This window comes from Sinocyclocheilus rhinocerous, unplaced genomic scaffold, assembly GCF_001515625.1.
Source record: "Sinocyclocheilus rhinocerous isolate Xijiao unplaced genomic scaffold, SAMN03320098_v1.1 scaffold494, whole genome shotgun sequence".
Lineage (NCBI taxonomy): Eukaryota > Metazoa > Chordata > Actinopteri > Cypriniformes > Cyprinidae > Sinocyclocheilus > Sinocyclocheilus rhinocerous.
The window spans coordinates 403,558-415,810 of NW_015628684.1; the positions used below are offsets into that span (position 1 = coordinate 403,558).

General features: G+C 40.1%; 1 protein-coding gene across 2 annotated transcripts; it reads right to left on the reverse strand.

Moving 5' to 3' along the window:
• Positions 1 to 1,046: 1,046 nt before the first annotated feature.
• Positions 1,047 to 11,776, reverse strand: tnfsf12 (TNF superfamily member 12). 2 transcript variants are annotated; one of them, XM_016549676.1, is made up of 6 exons: positions 11,070 to 11,776; positions 6,635 to 6,716; positions 2,520 to 2,567; positions 2,403 to 2,426; positions 2,186 to 2,313; positions 1,047 to 1,936 (listed from the first exon to the last, which is right to left on the reverse strand). In XM_016549676.1, the coding sequence occupies exons 1-6, from the start codon at positions 11,244 to 11,246 to the stop codon at positions 1,682 to 1,684; spliced, it is 714 nt and encodes a 237-aa protein (XP_016405162.1). In that variant the 5' UTR covers positions 11,247 to 11,776; the 3' UTR covers positions 1,047 to 1,681. The 2 variants fall into 2 exon arrangements, with proteins under 2 accessions (XP_016405162.1, XP_016405163.1); XM_016549677.1 differs by lacking the exon at positions 2,520 to 2,567 and adding an exon at positions 5,048 to 5,095.
• Between the last annotated feature and the right edge of the window lie 477 nt (positions 11,777 to 12,253).

A 12,253-nucleotide genomic window follows, 5' to 3' on the forward strand; every position in this document is an offset into this window, starting at 1 on the left:
GAATGGGGCTAGAGATCAGGAGGGAATAAGCACATGTTTTTCCTCAAAGGTTTTCAACTATTTGCTGCAGATTGAGATACAGGAAGTGAGAGTCCAGAAGCAAGTGGAAATGAGACGGTTTGCAGGGGTCCACATGAGGGTTCAGGAAATACAAAGAGGAAGCCAGCTGCATTATTAGGAAACCCATTTGGGGCAAAGTGCATGGTTGTAATTTCCATTTCTGATTTAATTGACAGTATTGACAAGATTTACGAAAGGCTTCAGGAGCGGTAGGTCAGGTAGACATTGACAGATTCGAGTCACCAGTGGTTTCATACATTTCTAATTAGTGAGATTAAATGAAATAACGATGGTGTAAAAATCTGTAACTTTAACTTTTAAAAAAATATAACATGAAATTGCACATTATATAAAAACTAAAGGCATACTGTGACTTTTTTTTTTAAAGGTCTGTGCCATGCCATCAACCTTCATGCCATATGTACACATAATCCACTTTCAGTGACACAGTACAGTACACAAGATACATCATCTGCTTTGAAGTCACGGCCTTTTCATCGATAAATATTAATATAGGTTTCATATGTCACAGTGACGGTGTATTTGGAAAGAAACGTGTGGCTTGTTGTTTCAAATCGATGCAACAACAAAAGTAAAGTTTCTTGTATTATCTGATGCATATTTAGTCACTTTGAGTTTTCATAACGACCAACCAAAACCTTCATTTTTCTGCGCTGAACCCATCCAGTGGTAAGGCAGTTCAGGAACTAGGGCAACTCTGTTTTGGTCCAGCCAAGTAACCAGTGGTGAAACCTCTCATGCTTGTAGTGGCCTGCAACGCTGCTGAAAATTCATAGTCCTTTTGGTCAAACTGGTTATGCCAGTATATAAGCCAACCACGCTGCTGGAGCAATGTCTCTGGTATGCTGTAATTAAATGCTATATTTATATAGTAGAAATTGTGCTGGTTTGCGTTTAATAAGGCATTTGCAGCCAAACCGACAGAGTACCAAATGATTCTCTATAAATTGGTCCTAAAAGTAAAGTTTCTTGTATTATCTGATGCATATTTAGTCACTTTGAGTTTTCATAACGACCAACCAAAACCTTCATTTTTCTGCGCTGAACCCATCCAGTGGTAAGGCAGTTCAGGAACTAGGGCAACTCTGTTTTGGTCCAGCCAAGTAACCAGTGGTGAAACCTCTCATGCTTGTAGTGGCCTGCAACGCTGCTGAAAATTCATAGTCCTTTTGGTCAAACTGGTTATGCCAGTATATAAGCCAACCACGCTGCTGGAGCAATGTCTCTGGTATGCTGTAATTAAATGCTATATTTATATAGTAGAAATTGTGCTGGTTTGCGTTTAATAAGGCATTTGCAGCTAAACCGACAGAGTACCAAATGATTCTCCATAAATTGGTCCAGCAAGGCAAGATGTGCAGTCATTAACATCCCGATGACATCTCCATGGAAGGGCACTTGCATTCATAAAGGGGTCATCTGTGACCACAGTCAGCTGGTTATAGAAACGTTCCTCGCGAAGTCAAAATTTCCTCTTTTAAGGCAACGCCAGGATCAAAGAGACAGGTTTAGGTTAGGTACTTTTGGGCCAGTGATCTGTGGAAAACTATAAAACTATTTTGTCCATACAGCTGAGGTGTCTGGAAAACCGTCTGTGCCTCTAGTTGACTTTGAAGAGGCCAAAGTAGTGTTTGCCCGACATCTGCAGACTGAAGAAACCTCCGGTGACGGCCTTCAGCTCGGCGCCCTTGTTAAGGCGTAGGAGGCCGGAGACCTGGCAAGGCTTTAGGAAGTGAAACCTGTGCGAGCCAGACGCTGGTGTGGTTCCGTACCCCTCGATGCACTGGAGTAAAGGGCCCTTAGGAACGGACACCTCGAGCTTCACGTACTGACTCTGGTTCTCGTTGAAGTGTACATCTATCTATCTATCCTGTCTGTCTGTATCTGCATTTCTATCTAGTCTGTCTGTCTAGCTTTATTTATCTATCTATCTATCTATCTGGCTTTATCTGTCTTTCTATCTATCTAGTCTGTCTGTCTCTATCTGTCTTTCTATCTATCTATCTAGTCTGTCTGTCTGGCTTTGTCTATCTATCTATCTATGTCTGTCAAAAAGGTAGCATATGTAGATGATACCACTTTGCCGAAAACTGGTTTAACTCACTTGACAGTACAGGAAGTAGACACCGCTGCGCTCCACTTTGAAGGTGCCAGTCTCTGGATTATAATGCACTGCCCTGCTCATATTCAGCTGCTCCTCAGTCCATCCTTTAATGACTCCCTCATTCCCCACTAGGACGCATACATTATTAGAGAATATTCCATAAGACACATACAGTTAGAGAATACTCCACATATATATACACTCCCAAATAACTCACCTTTTTGGAAGGAATCGTTGGTTACTGTTAAAAATTAGATATATATTAGTCTGGGGGAAAAAACAGCAGTTGGGTTTTTCATTGTTAAAAAAATGATTTGCAATACCGTCCACTTACTCTCAAAATGAGAGGCCACTTTTCGTCCATTTCCTTTCCTCCCTCCCGCTTGCAAGATAAAGACAAAAGAAAGGCATGTTTTGGAAAAAGAGACAAAACTCTCTGGGATGCAGATAGGAGTCATCCATGTGGAGCTCCTGCAACTTCCAGCATTAAACAGCTGTGCAGATGCAAACATCACGGATTAATCTAGAATAATTTATACACCAGCTGAAGTCCTGATTGTCAAAGCAGATGGTGAAATATTTCCTTTCAGCTCTGTTCTACACTTCTCCTAGTCTTTGTTTTCAGTAACAGGCACCATGCACAGTATTTTCTACTTTCACCCCACCAGCTGGTTCCAGTCAACAAAGAGGCAAAACTTAGGGGAAAAAAATTAGACAGCAAGAAAATGAATTTTTGGCTCTTTCTTAACCTTTCTCAGGCAGAAAATAATCTTCCTATGAAATGAGGTAGATTAACATCTATGGCTACCGTTCAACATAATGCAATAATTCAAACAAACCACCTTGAGAAATGTTTTTTTTTCTTCTTTGCCCCTCTCCAGAGGCTCTCGAATCTCGCCTCAGGGGAGCTGCCTGAACTCCCGCTAGTCCGTCAAAATGTGCATTGACTGATCACCTAAGTCTCAGACTTCAAAAGGAACTTCATAGAAATGGTTAAAACGACTGTTATTCCTGGCTGACCGTTTCAACTTGAAGCCGTGACTGTCCCTAAGGGGCACTATTCTGGGCTAGGAAAACAATATATTTTGAGGAATGATTGTGGATAAGCATTTTGGCTCTGAAATCAGACAGCCGTCAGGTGTCAGCTGAAGACTTGCGGCTGCTCATTAGACTTCTGAAGGTCCATCTGTTTCTACACTAATGTTTATTTTGTTGATCTTCTTGGCCGTAGTTCCTTACCTTTAGTTGTTTTTTTACCCTGTTAGCACTGCTTTTTCCACCGTGTACTCAGGAGACCAACCAACCTCGAGATGCCTTATCGCATAATTGCAAGAGAATTCAAGGCAGAACTAAAGTAAGTCTATTGCTAATTAAAGCTATTTCAGGCTTCAGTGCAAGGGGTCACTTGTTTTAGACGGTTGCTAAAACCACTATGCCCTTGCGGTCCTTATGCCAGTTGGTTTTTGCCAGATGCGTGTCCATCCAGCTCAAACCTGTAATTTCTGCTGTCATTCAGCCTGCTGCCTACTGTTTCCTGTTGCAGCTTTTGGAAACATATGCCCAATGGTTTAGTCTGGCTTTATTTATCTATCTATCTGTCTGGCTCTATCTATCTATCTAGTCTGTCTCTATCTGTATTTCTATCTATCTATCTATCTATCTATCTGGCTCTATCTATCTATCTGTCGGGCTCTATCTGTCTTTCTATCCATCTATCTAGTCTGTCTGTCTGTCTGTCTGTCTTTCTATCTATCTATCAAACATGAAGACTTTTGAAATATATATATCTTTGTTTTATTTATTTATTTATTTATATATATATATATATATATATATATATATTGTTGATCTTCTTGGCCGTAGTTCCTTACCTTTAGTTGTTTTTTTACCCTGTTAGCACTGCTTTTTCCACCGTGTACTCAGGAGACCAACCAACCTCGAGATGCCTTATCGCATAATTGCAAGAGAATTCAAGGCAGAACTAAAGTAAGTCTATTGCTAATTAAAGCTATTTCAGGCTTCAGTGCAAGGGGTCACTTGTTTTAGACGGTTGCTAAAACCACTATGCCCTTGCGGTCCTTATGCCAGTTGGTTTTTGCCAGATGCGTGTCCATCCAGCTCAAACCTGTAATTTCTGCTGTCATTCAGCCTGCTGCCTACTGTTTCCTGTTGCAGCTTTTGGAAACATATGCCCAATGGTTTACCCAAGGTGCCGTGGTGTCCAAAATGGTTTGGTCTCTGTAAATATTGCGTGCGACGACCAAAGATCATCCTTCTGCAGCTGCAAAGACTGCAGGTGATCCAAGGCTTTCTGACAACAGCTGTCGTGTGTCAGTTTTACAGCTATGTTTTTAATAGTGTTTTTATACATCATCTGCATTTTTGTAATCTCTATGGTTTTATTCAATTTCCTTGAAAGAGTAACGTGTGATTGCTATAACGGATAGTCTGCATTTGAAGCTGTCACAATCACAAATCATTTGTTCAGTGTTTACTAGTCAAGTGCTTTGAATGGATTTCAATAACTGGCTTCATGCCTGACATTATGACATATGATGTCCTTCAGTACCATGGATTATAATGCACCGCCCTGCTCATATTCAGCTGCTCCTCAGTCCATCCTTTAATGACTCCCTCACTGCCCACTAGGACACACACATTATTAGAGAATATTCCATATGACACGTACTGTTAGAGAATATTCCACATATATATATACTCCCAAATACCTCACCCTTTTGGAAGGAATTGTTGGTTACTGTTAAAAATGAGATATATATATATATATATTAGTCTGGGGGAAAAAACAGCAGTTGGGTTTTTCATTGTTAAATAAAGTGATTTGCAATTCTGTCCACTTACTCTCAAAATGAGAGGCCACTTTTCGTCCATTTCCTTTCCTCCCTCCCGCTTGCAAGATAAAGACAAAAGAAAGGCATGTTTTGGAAAAAGAGACAAAACTCTCTGGGATGCAGATAAGAGTCATCCATGTGGAGCTCCTGCGACTTCCAGCATTAAACAGCTGTGCAGATGCAAACATCATGGATTAATCTAGAATAATTTATACACCAGCTAAAGTCCTGATTGTCAAAGCAGATGGTGAAATATTTCCTTTCAGCTCTGTTCTACACTTCTCCTAGTCTTTGTTTTCAGTAACAGGCACCATGCACAGTATTTTCTACTTTCACCCCACCAGCTGGTTCCAGTCAACAAAGAGGCAAAACTTAGAAAAAAATAAAATACTAAAAATTAGACACTGCAAGAAAAATGAGTTGTTGGCTCTTTCTTAACCTTTCTCATGCAGAAAATAATCTTCCTATGAAATGAGGTAGATTAACATCTATGGCTACCGTTCAACATAATGCAATAATTCAAACAAACCACCTTGAGAAATGTTTTTTTTTCTTCTTTGCCCCTCTCCAGAGGCTCTCGAATCTCGCCTCAGGGGAGCTGCCTAAACTCCCGCTAGTCCGTCAAAATGTGCATTGACTGATCACCTAAATGGTTAAAACGACTGTTATTTCTGGCTGACCGTTTCAACTTGAAGCTGTGACTGTCCCTAAGGGGCACTATTCTGGGCTAGGAAAACAATATATTTTGAGGAATGATTGTGGATAAGCATTTTGGCTCTGAAATCAGACAGCCGTCAGGTGTCAGCTGAAGACTTGCGGCTGCTCATTAGACTTCTGAAGGTCCATCTGTTTCTACACTAATGTTTATTTTGTTGATCTTCTTGGCCGTAGTTCCTTACCTTTAGTTGTTTTTTTACCCTGTTAGCACTGCTTTTTCCACCGTGTACTCAGGAGACCAACCAACCTCGAGATGCCTTATCGCATAATTGCAAGAGAATTCAAGGCAGAACTAAAGTAAGTCTATTGCTAATTAAAGCTATTTCAGGCTTCAGTGGAAGGGGTCATTTGTTTTAGAAGGCTGCTAAAACCGCTATGTCCTTGCAGTCCTCGTGCCAGTTGGTTTTTGCCGGGTGCGTGTCCATCCAGCTCAAACCTGTAATTTCTGCTGTCATTCAGCCTGCTGCCTACTGTTTCCTGTTGCAGCTTTTGGAAACATATGCCCAATGGTTTACCCAAGGTGCCGTGGTGTCCAAAATGGTTTGGTCTCTGTAAATATTGCGTGCGACGACCAAAGATCATCCTTCTGCAGCTGCAAAGACTGCAGGTGATCCAAGGCTTTCTGACAACAGCTGTCGTGTGTCAGTTTTACAGCTATGTTTTTAATAGTGTTTTTATACATCATCTGCATTTTTGTAATCTCTATGGTTTTATTCAATTTCCTTGAAAGAGTAACGTGTGATTGCTATAACGGATAGTCTGCATTTGAAGCTGTCACAATCACAAATCATTTGTTCAGTGTTTACTAGTCAAGTGCTTTGAATGGATTTCAATAACTGGCTTCATGCCTGACATTATGACATATGATGTCCTTCAGTACCATCTCTGCGGAACCTCTGACTCTCCAGCAGTTCGCGTTTTTCCAGGATGAGCTGGAAGATGGCCTTGCGCTGCATATTCACCTGCAAGAGAGAGAAATAAAAAGAAAAGAGAATAACATTTTTCATCGCGCTCAACAGCTTTTGCAGACAGATATGGGAGACAGATGCGACCAGCGTGACTGGGCCAGGAATGGAACCTAAATATGTGTGTCAAGTACGAGCAGACCACTGGGGAGAAACACTGCTGGCTTCTATTAACTGGCGTTTTGCGGGTAACCCATGCAGTAGTCATAGCTTTTGATATATTCAAACCCAAGCTGGAGGCGTTCCTGAGCGAGACACAAACAAACAGTCACCAGAAGACTGGCAAACACTGACACTCAGATTTTAATAGGTCAACCACTTCCCCTAAATGAAAACCGGTAACAACACCTTGTATGTTTTTTTTTTCCCGTAATGCAATACATTCCGGGAATGCTTCTCTGTTAAAAGGAAACTTTAAGTGGAAAAGAAAAAGCTGACAAACAATGTGACAAGCATGTGAACGCTTTGTCAGCAGTTTAACATATGTCTGGCAACAGAAACCGTGGTTGTGCCTATAAGTGAAGTGAGTACCTGTCCGTCTGGACTTTCAATCTACTCCATGCAAAGTGCATTTGGATCTACACACCATATACAGTTATGGTGTGTGCAAAAACTGTACTGTGCTGCAAAAAACAAAGTTAGTCATATGCAGCGTTGTAACCACTTTTTTGTGCCTTTTAAGGGTGAAATATTGCCAGATGGTTGAACTCTTGCCAGATATTGACTGCAGAATATCACATAAATGCAGCTGTTGCCCAACCGTAACTGTATATTTCCAAGATTTTCTCAAACAAAACAGTTTCTGAAAATCCAAGGAAAACATTCCCTACATTTTTAACATACCTAACCATATCGTAGCTATTATTTGGCAACAAGGATGCTAGCAACCTAGCTAACGTTAGTTACATGTCGCCGGTTAAGCAATTCACAAAGAAGCATTGGAGAATAAATTTCGTCTTTAAATAAGGTAGAAAATTTTGCATACTTTTAAATCTACACATGCCAATGTTTTTGTTTGACCTTTTCCAATTTCGGCCTGTGTGTTTAAATTTGTCCTACTAGTAATGTATTGTTTGTGAACGAATCTTTTGAACGAATCACTTTCGGATGGAAAAAAATAACTCGTATATATTAGCCTACATTAAAACACTAAAACGAGAATATGGTAGCCTATTTCATTTGTTCTTACATGTTGTCACGCGAATGAGCTGTTACTACACCTTTTAAGCGGCTGGAGTCTCAAGTACAAGTATTTTAATTCATTAGCCACAAGTTAATTAAGTAACTAGTGTCAGAGAGTCACAGTCACTTCAGTCACCACTGTCACCAGCACCGACGTTCACAAGATCACAATCACCTGCATTGTGATTCCCCGCACCTGCTGCAGCTAATCAAGATCCCCTATATCAGTGCTCACCTCTCACAAGATCAATGTCCTGTCTACCGTTCACTTCATTGAACGTAGCCTGACTCATTCTAATTACCTGTGTTTCCTACCCCAGACGTTCCTGTATGTCCTCCGTTCCTGTACTCCCCCGCTCCACGTGATTCCTACTGGAAGGCCAAGATCTGTTACCGCAAGCTGAGTCATCTGAGCTCTGTCACTGTGTGCTTCACTTGCCTCTCATCACCACCTGGTTCACGCCATCGTTTCGATCAATAAAGACCATTGTTTGACCAATTACCTCTGTGTCTCCTAGCCTGTGTCGTGACAACTAGTAAGACCGATTCATAATTGTTTTGGAATCACTATAGCGGGCAGCTCGATGTCAAATTTGATATTTATAATATAAATATTTATATTAGTCAAGATTTGATCAAGATGCTGTATACCATAATTTTTTTTTATTCAGCTTGGAAGGTAATTTCTTCCGGTGGTTAATTGGGTAAAAACAGGAAGTTATCCCACACGGAAATTGTTTTAAGATATATGTAGGCCAATATGTTTGACGTTCAGTTTACGTCAAATCAACATCAAGTTTTAAACGTCCAATTGATGTCATATTGACATCAAAGATTAGTATGTTTAATTAGGATTTATGTAAATTTATGGTGTAATATGAATTTGTCGTTAGCTTGATTAAGTTTAAATAGAATTATTTTCGTAAGGTTCAAAACACATTTGGCACATCTTTTGAACCGTGATGTGCAGCCGCTGAATTTGTGCATGGAGCTGCTGTAGGTGGACTTAAACTCTTATTAAAGGGGTCATATGATGCGATTTCAATTTTTCCTTTCTCTTTGAAGTGTTACAAGCTCTTGGTGCATAAAGAAGATCTGTAAAGTTGCAAAGACTAAAGTCTCAAATCCAAAGAGATATTCTTTATAAAAGTTAAGAGTCAACCAGTACAGTATGTGGAAAATAATGTGTTTTTTTAACCTTAAACCGCATAAACACATTTCATTACACCAAATACACAAAATAATGTTCTTTTTAGCAACATCATATGACCCCTTTAAAAACTTTTTGTACATTGCTCATGCAGAAATAGAAGGAAAACAGTGGAGTGATTATTACATTAATTAAATCTACCAAAAATACTGATTTGCTGCTAATACATTCACTGTAAAAAAAATATGTAATAATAATTATTGTTAAAACAATTGAAAATGTATAAAAACTTCAGAAATATGAATTTTTATTGAATATATGACCTTTTATAGTTGTCTTATAATTTTTTTAAATAGTCTTTTTTACCATACCTGTCAACCCTCCCGTTTTTCCCGGGATTCTCCCGTATTTTACCATTCTATCCCGCTATCATCCCGTTTAAATATTTTCCCGTATTTTTAATCTTTCTATTTAAAAAAAATCCCACTGGGCGTATTTTATATGTTTGCTACATTTGCTTCCGGTAAAACTCCCGTAATTTGTAAGGGCCAAACCTCGTTATATGAATAATCACGACAACAAATTCCAAGGTTGTCCAGTTGCCAGATCTTGTATGAAACGCATCTTTCTCACACAATCGACACATACCAATTTGTCCCCTCAACTTGGCAACCTGCAGCCCAGTGATGCTATTGATATGTGCGCAGGTAGTACCAGGGCTAGGAAACAATGGGAGATCAGGTGGTGCTCCAGTGAAAAAAAACTAAATATACATGTAAATGAGATATAGCTTACATGTCAAAAGGCTATTTAATTGATTAAATATGAGCGCTGCAAGTTTCAAAGTCAGGTGCTGCGCTGCTTTGTTTACTGCGGTTACCGGGGAAACGGCTATATTCCTGGCGAAAAGCGCCACCTGCTGGCAGAGAATGAATTAGCATTTTTCAATAAGCCCTTCTGCTCTGTTTAGACCAAAACCAAAAACGACCCTTATTTTTACGCAGAAAACACGCAGTTGTAAATGTGAACTGGTGGATCGACAAGTGTCCAAGAAGTGACAAGAAGATAATGAATTATAAAACTCTAAAGATATAGCCTACACTAAGATATATTTATGTTACTAGATGAATATAATTGTTTGATGATAATTGTTTAAATTAATATAATATATAATATAATATAATTTTTTTTTACTTTTGACTCCGTGTTCAGCACGAATCATCTCATTATAACAAAGTGATGATGCCTTGTGGAGCGTACATAACTTTACTGATAATAACGTATCTTTGTGAGCTCGCGATGAACTGAGATGAATGACAGCTTTTTAGTGATTATGAACGGAGCGCTCTTTGCGCCATAGCAACGGATGCCTATAGGCATATATATATATATATATATAAAATCCTGTTCCAGTAAATAAAACAATGCTCATAATGACAACAACATAGGCTACTCATGACAAAGTTGCCCATCTGTATCTGAGGGCAAGCTCTAAATGGTAGCTTACGAGTTGCAAATCATTTAACCATAATTACACAAACGCTTTTACGAGACGCGATGCTTAAAAGGCAATGTCAATTGGCTTCGAAACGCCCTCGTGCCAAGTAGTCTAAGATTTCCAGTAAATTGCCCTAAACATGGAGCAAAATTGGCAACAGAAGCATCACACTTGGCAGCGACTTTAGAAACTAAATAGGCCATAATTCACAGCACCCCGCGCGCAAAGTCTGGAAGGGTCATAAAACGCGTCCCGCAGACCCCCAGCGGTGCCGCAGCTGTATGTTTGTATAATCAAGTGCCTCGAAATTATACGATTACATTCTTCTTGATAGCCTATACCTCCCCAAAAAGGACTTGCAAAGGGCTTTCAAGCTCAGGACCAATAACCTACCTCGTGATTAAAAGAAAGAAAAGGCATAATTGCAAAATCACTGCGTGATTAGTGAGAAATGTTTTGACAAATGTGCTTGGGAATGCATGCATGCATCTGACGTGCACTTAAAAGACATCGCGTTTACCTGCTCTAGGCGCTCCTGCAGAGTTTGGAAAGACCTCGACAGGTCCCGCGTTTGTCGCATTGTCCACGCTGTAAATATGGCACTGCACACGGCCAGGGACAGCGCGAGCACGGCCATGAGCGACCAAACCAAGCGCAGTGTGCGGATCCTTGGTCTCCTCTGAAGAATTCGCTGCATTGTTGCGCACACGGGTCGTTTACCGTTCTGGAGCTTCCACGTCAATCATTCTGTCCATATTCCACGAGAACATCTCTGAGCCTCTCTGGTAGGTCCCATGCGCGAGAGCTTCTCCACTCAGAGCGCAAATGCAGCTGTTGCAGCGCGGTCAACGCAAACCTGGTTGCAATCGTTGCGAGGTTGACCCAGCAAATCAGTCGCCGCTGTCAATGCTTTGCTATATGCAGAACTGTCTGCGTTTATTGCATAAACTGGCCCTAATGGAACAGCAATATTCCTCTCATTCCTGTGCAGAGAGTTGACAGTAGCGCAGCAACACTGTGTGGTTTGGATTTTACTCGCATCTTACGGAGACCTGATTCTTTGGCATGAATTCCTCGTGTTCTCTTAGACAAATAAACCATGGTCTATCTAGTCCATAAGAGGTGTCATTTCAAAGCACTTCTGCGTCCATGTGCTCAAGTATGCACTGCAGGGAAGTGAGTCCTGCACAGCAGTGGAAAACAGATTTCCTTCCCCCCTCGTGCGGTGCCAAGTATTCTTATTCTGTAGCGAAATACTATTTAGCTCGGTCCTGCCTCAAATCAACAAGTGCGCTTGTCCGCGTGTCTTTTTCTAGAAGGCTGGTTGAACTGGTTGTTCTCTAAGGTTTTACAAAGTTTGACCATGGATTAATAGAGTAAAGATTGCCGATTAAATTATCACCGCACCGAAATTGCTAAGAGACAATTTATTATAAGAAAGAAAGAAAGAAAATAGCTGCATAAATTCAAGGGGCAATTAGTCTCTTTTCCGATTCAAATTAGACCAATCTACGTTTTTATGTAACCGATTTAATGACCAGTTATTAAGATTTATGACCAGTCTTGTAAAAATGAGATGACTAACTTCTAACACTAGTCTAAGCATTTATGCAATCAACCACATGCACTATTTCATAACAAAAAACTCCAGCAATACACATTTATATTCTTTTTGTAACCTGAATCAGCTCATAAAACCATATA

Bases quoted from the DNA above. Each gene is read 5' to 3' on its own strand.
- tnfsf12 (XM_016549676.1), bottom strand. From the start codon at position 11,246: ATGCAGCGAATTCTTCAGAGGAGACCAAGGATCCGCACACTGCGCTTG. The intron at 6,717-11,069 runs GTAAACGCGATG...TCTCTCTTGCAG, and splicing joins TGCAGGAGCGCCTAGAGCAG to GTGAATATGCAGCGCAAGGC. The intron at 1,937-2,185 runs GTGAGTTAAACC...AGATAGATAGAT, and splicing joins TCTACTTCCTGTACTGTCAA to GTACACTTCAACGAGAACCA.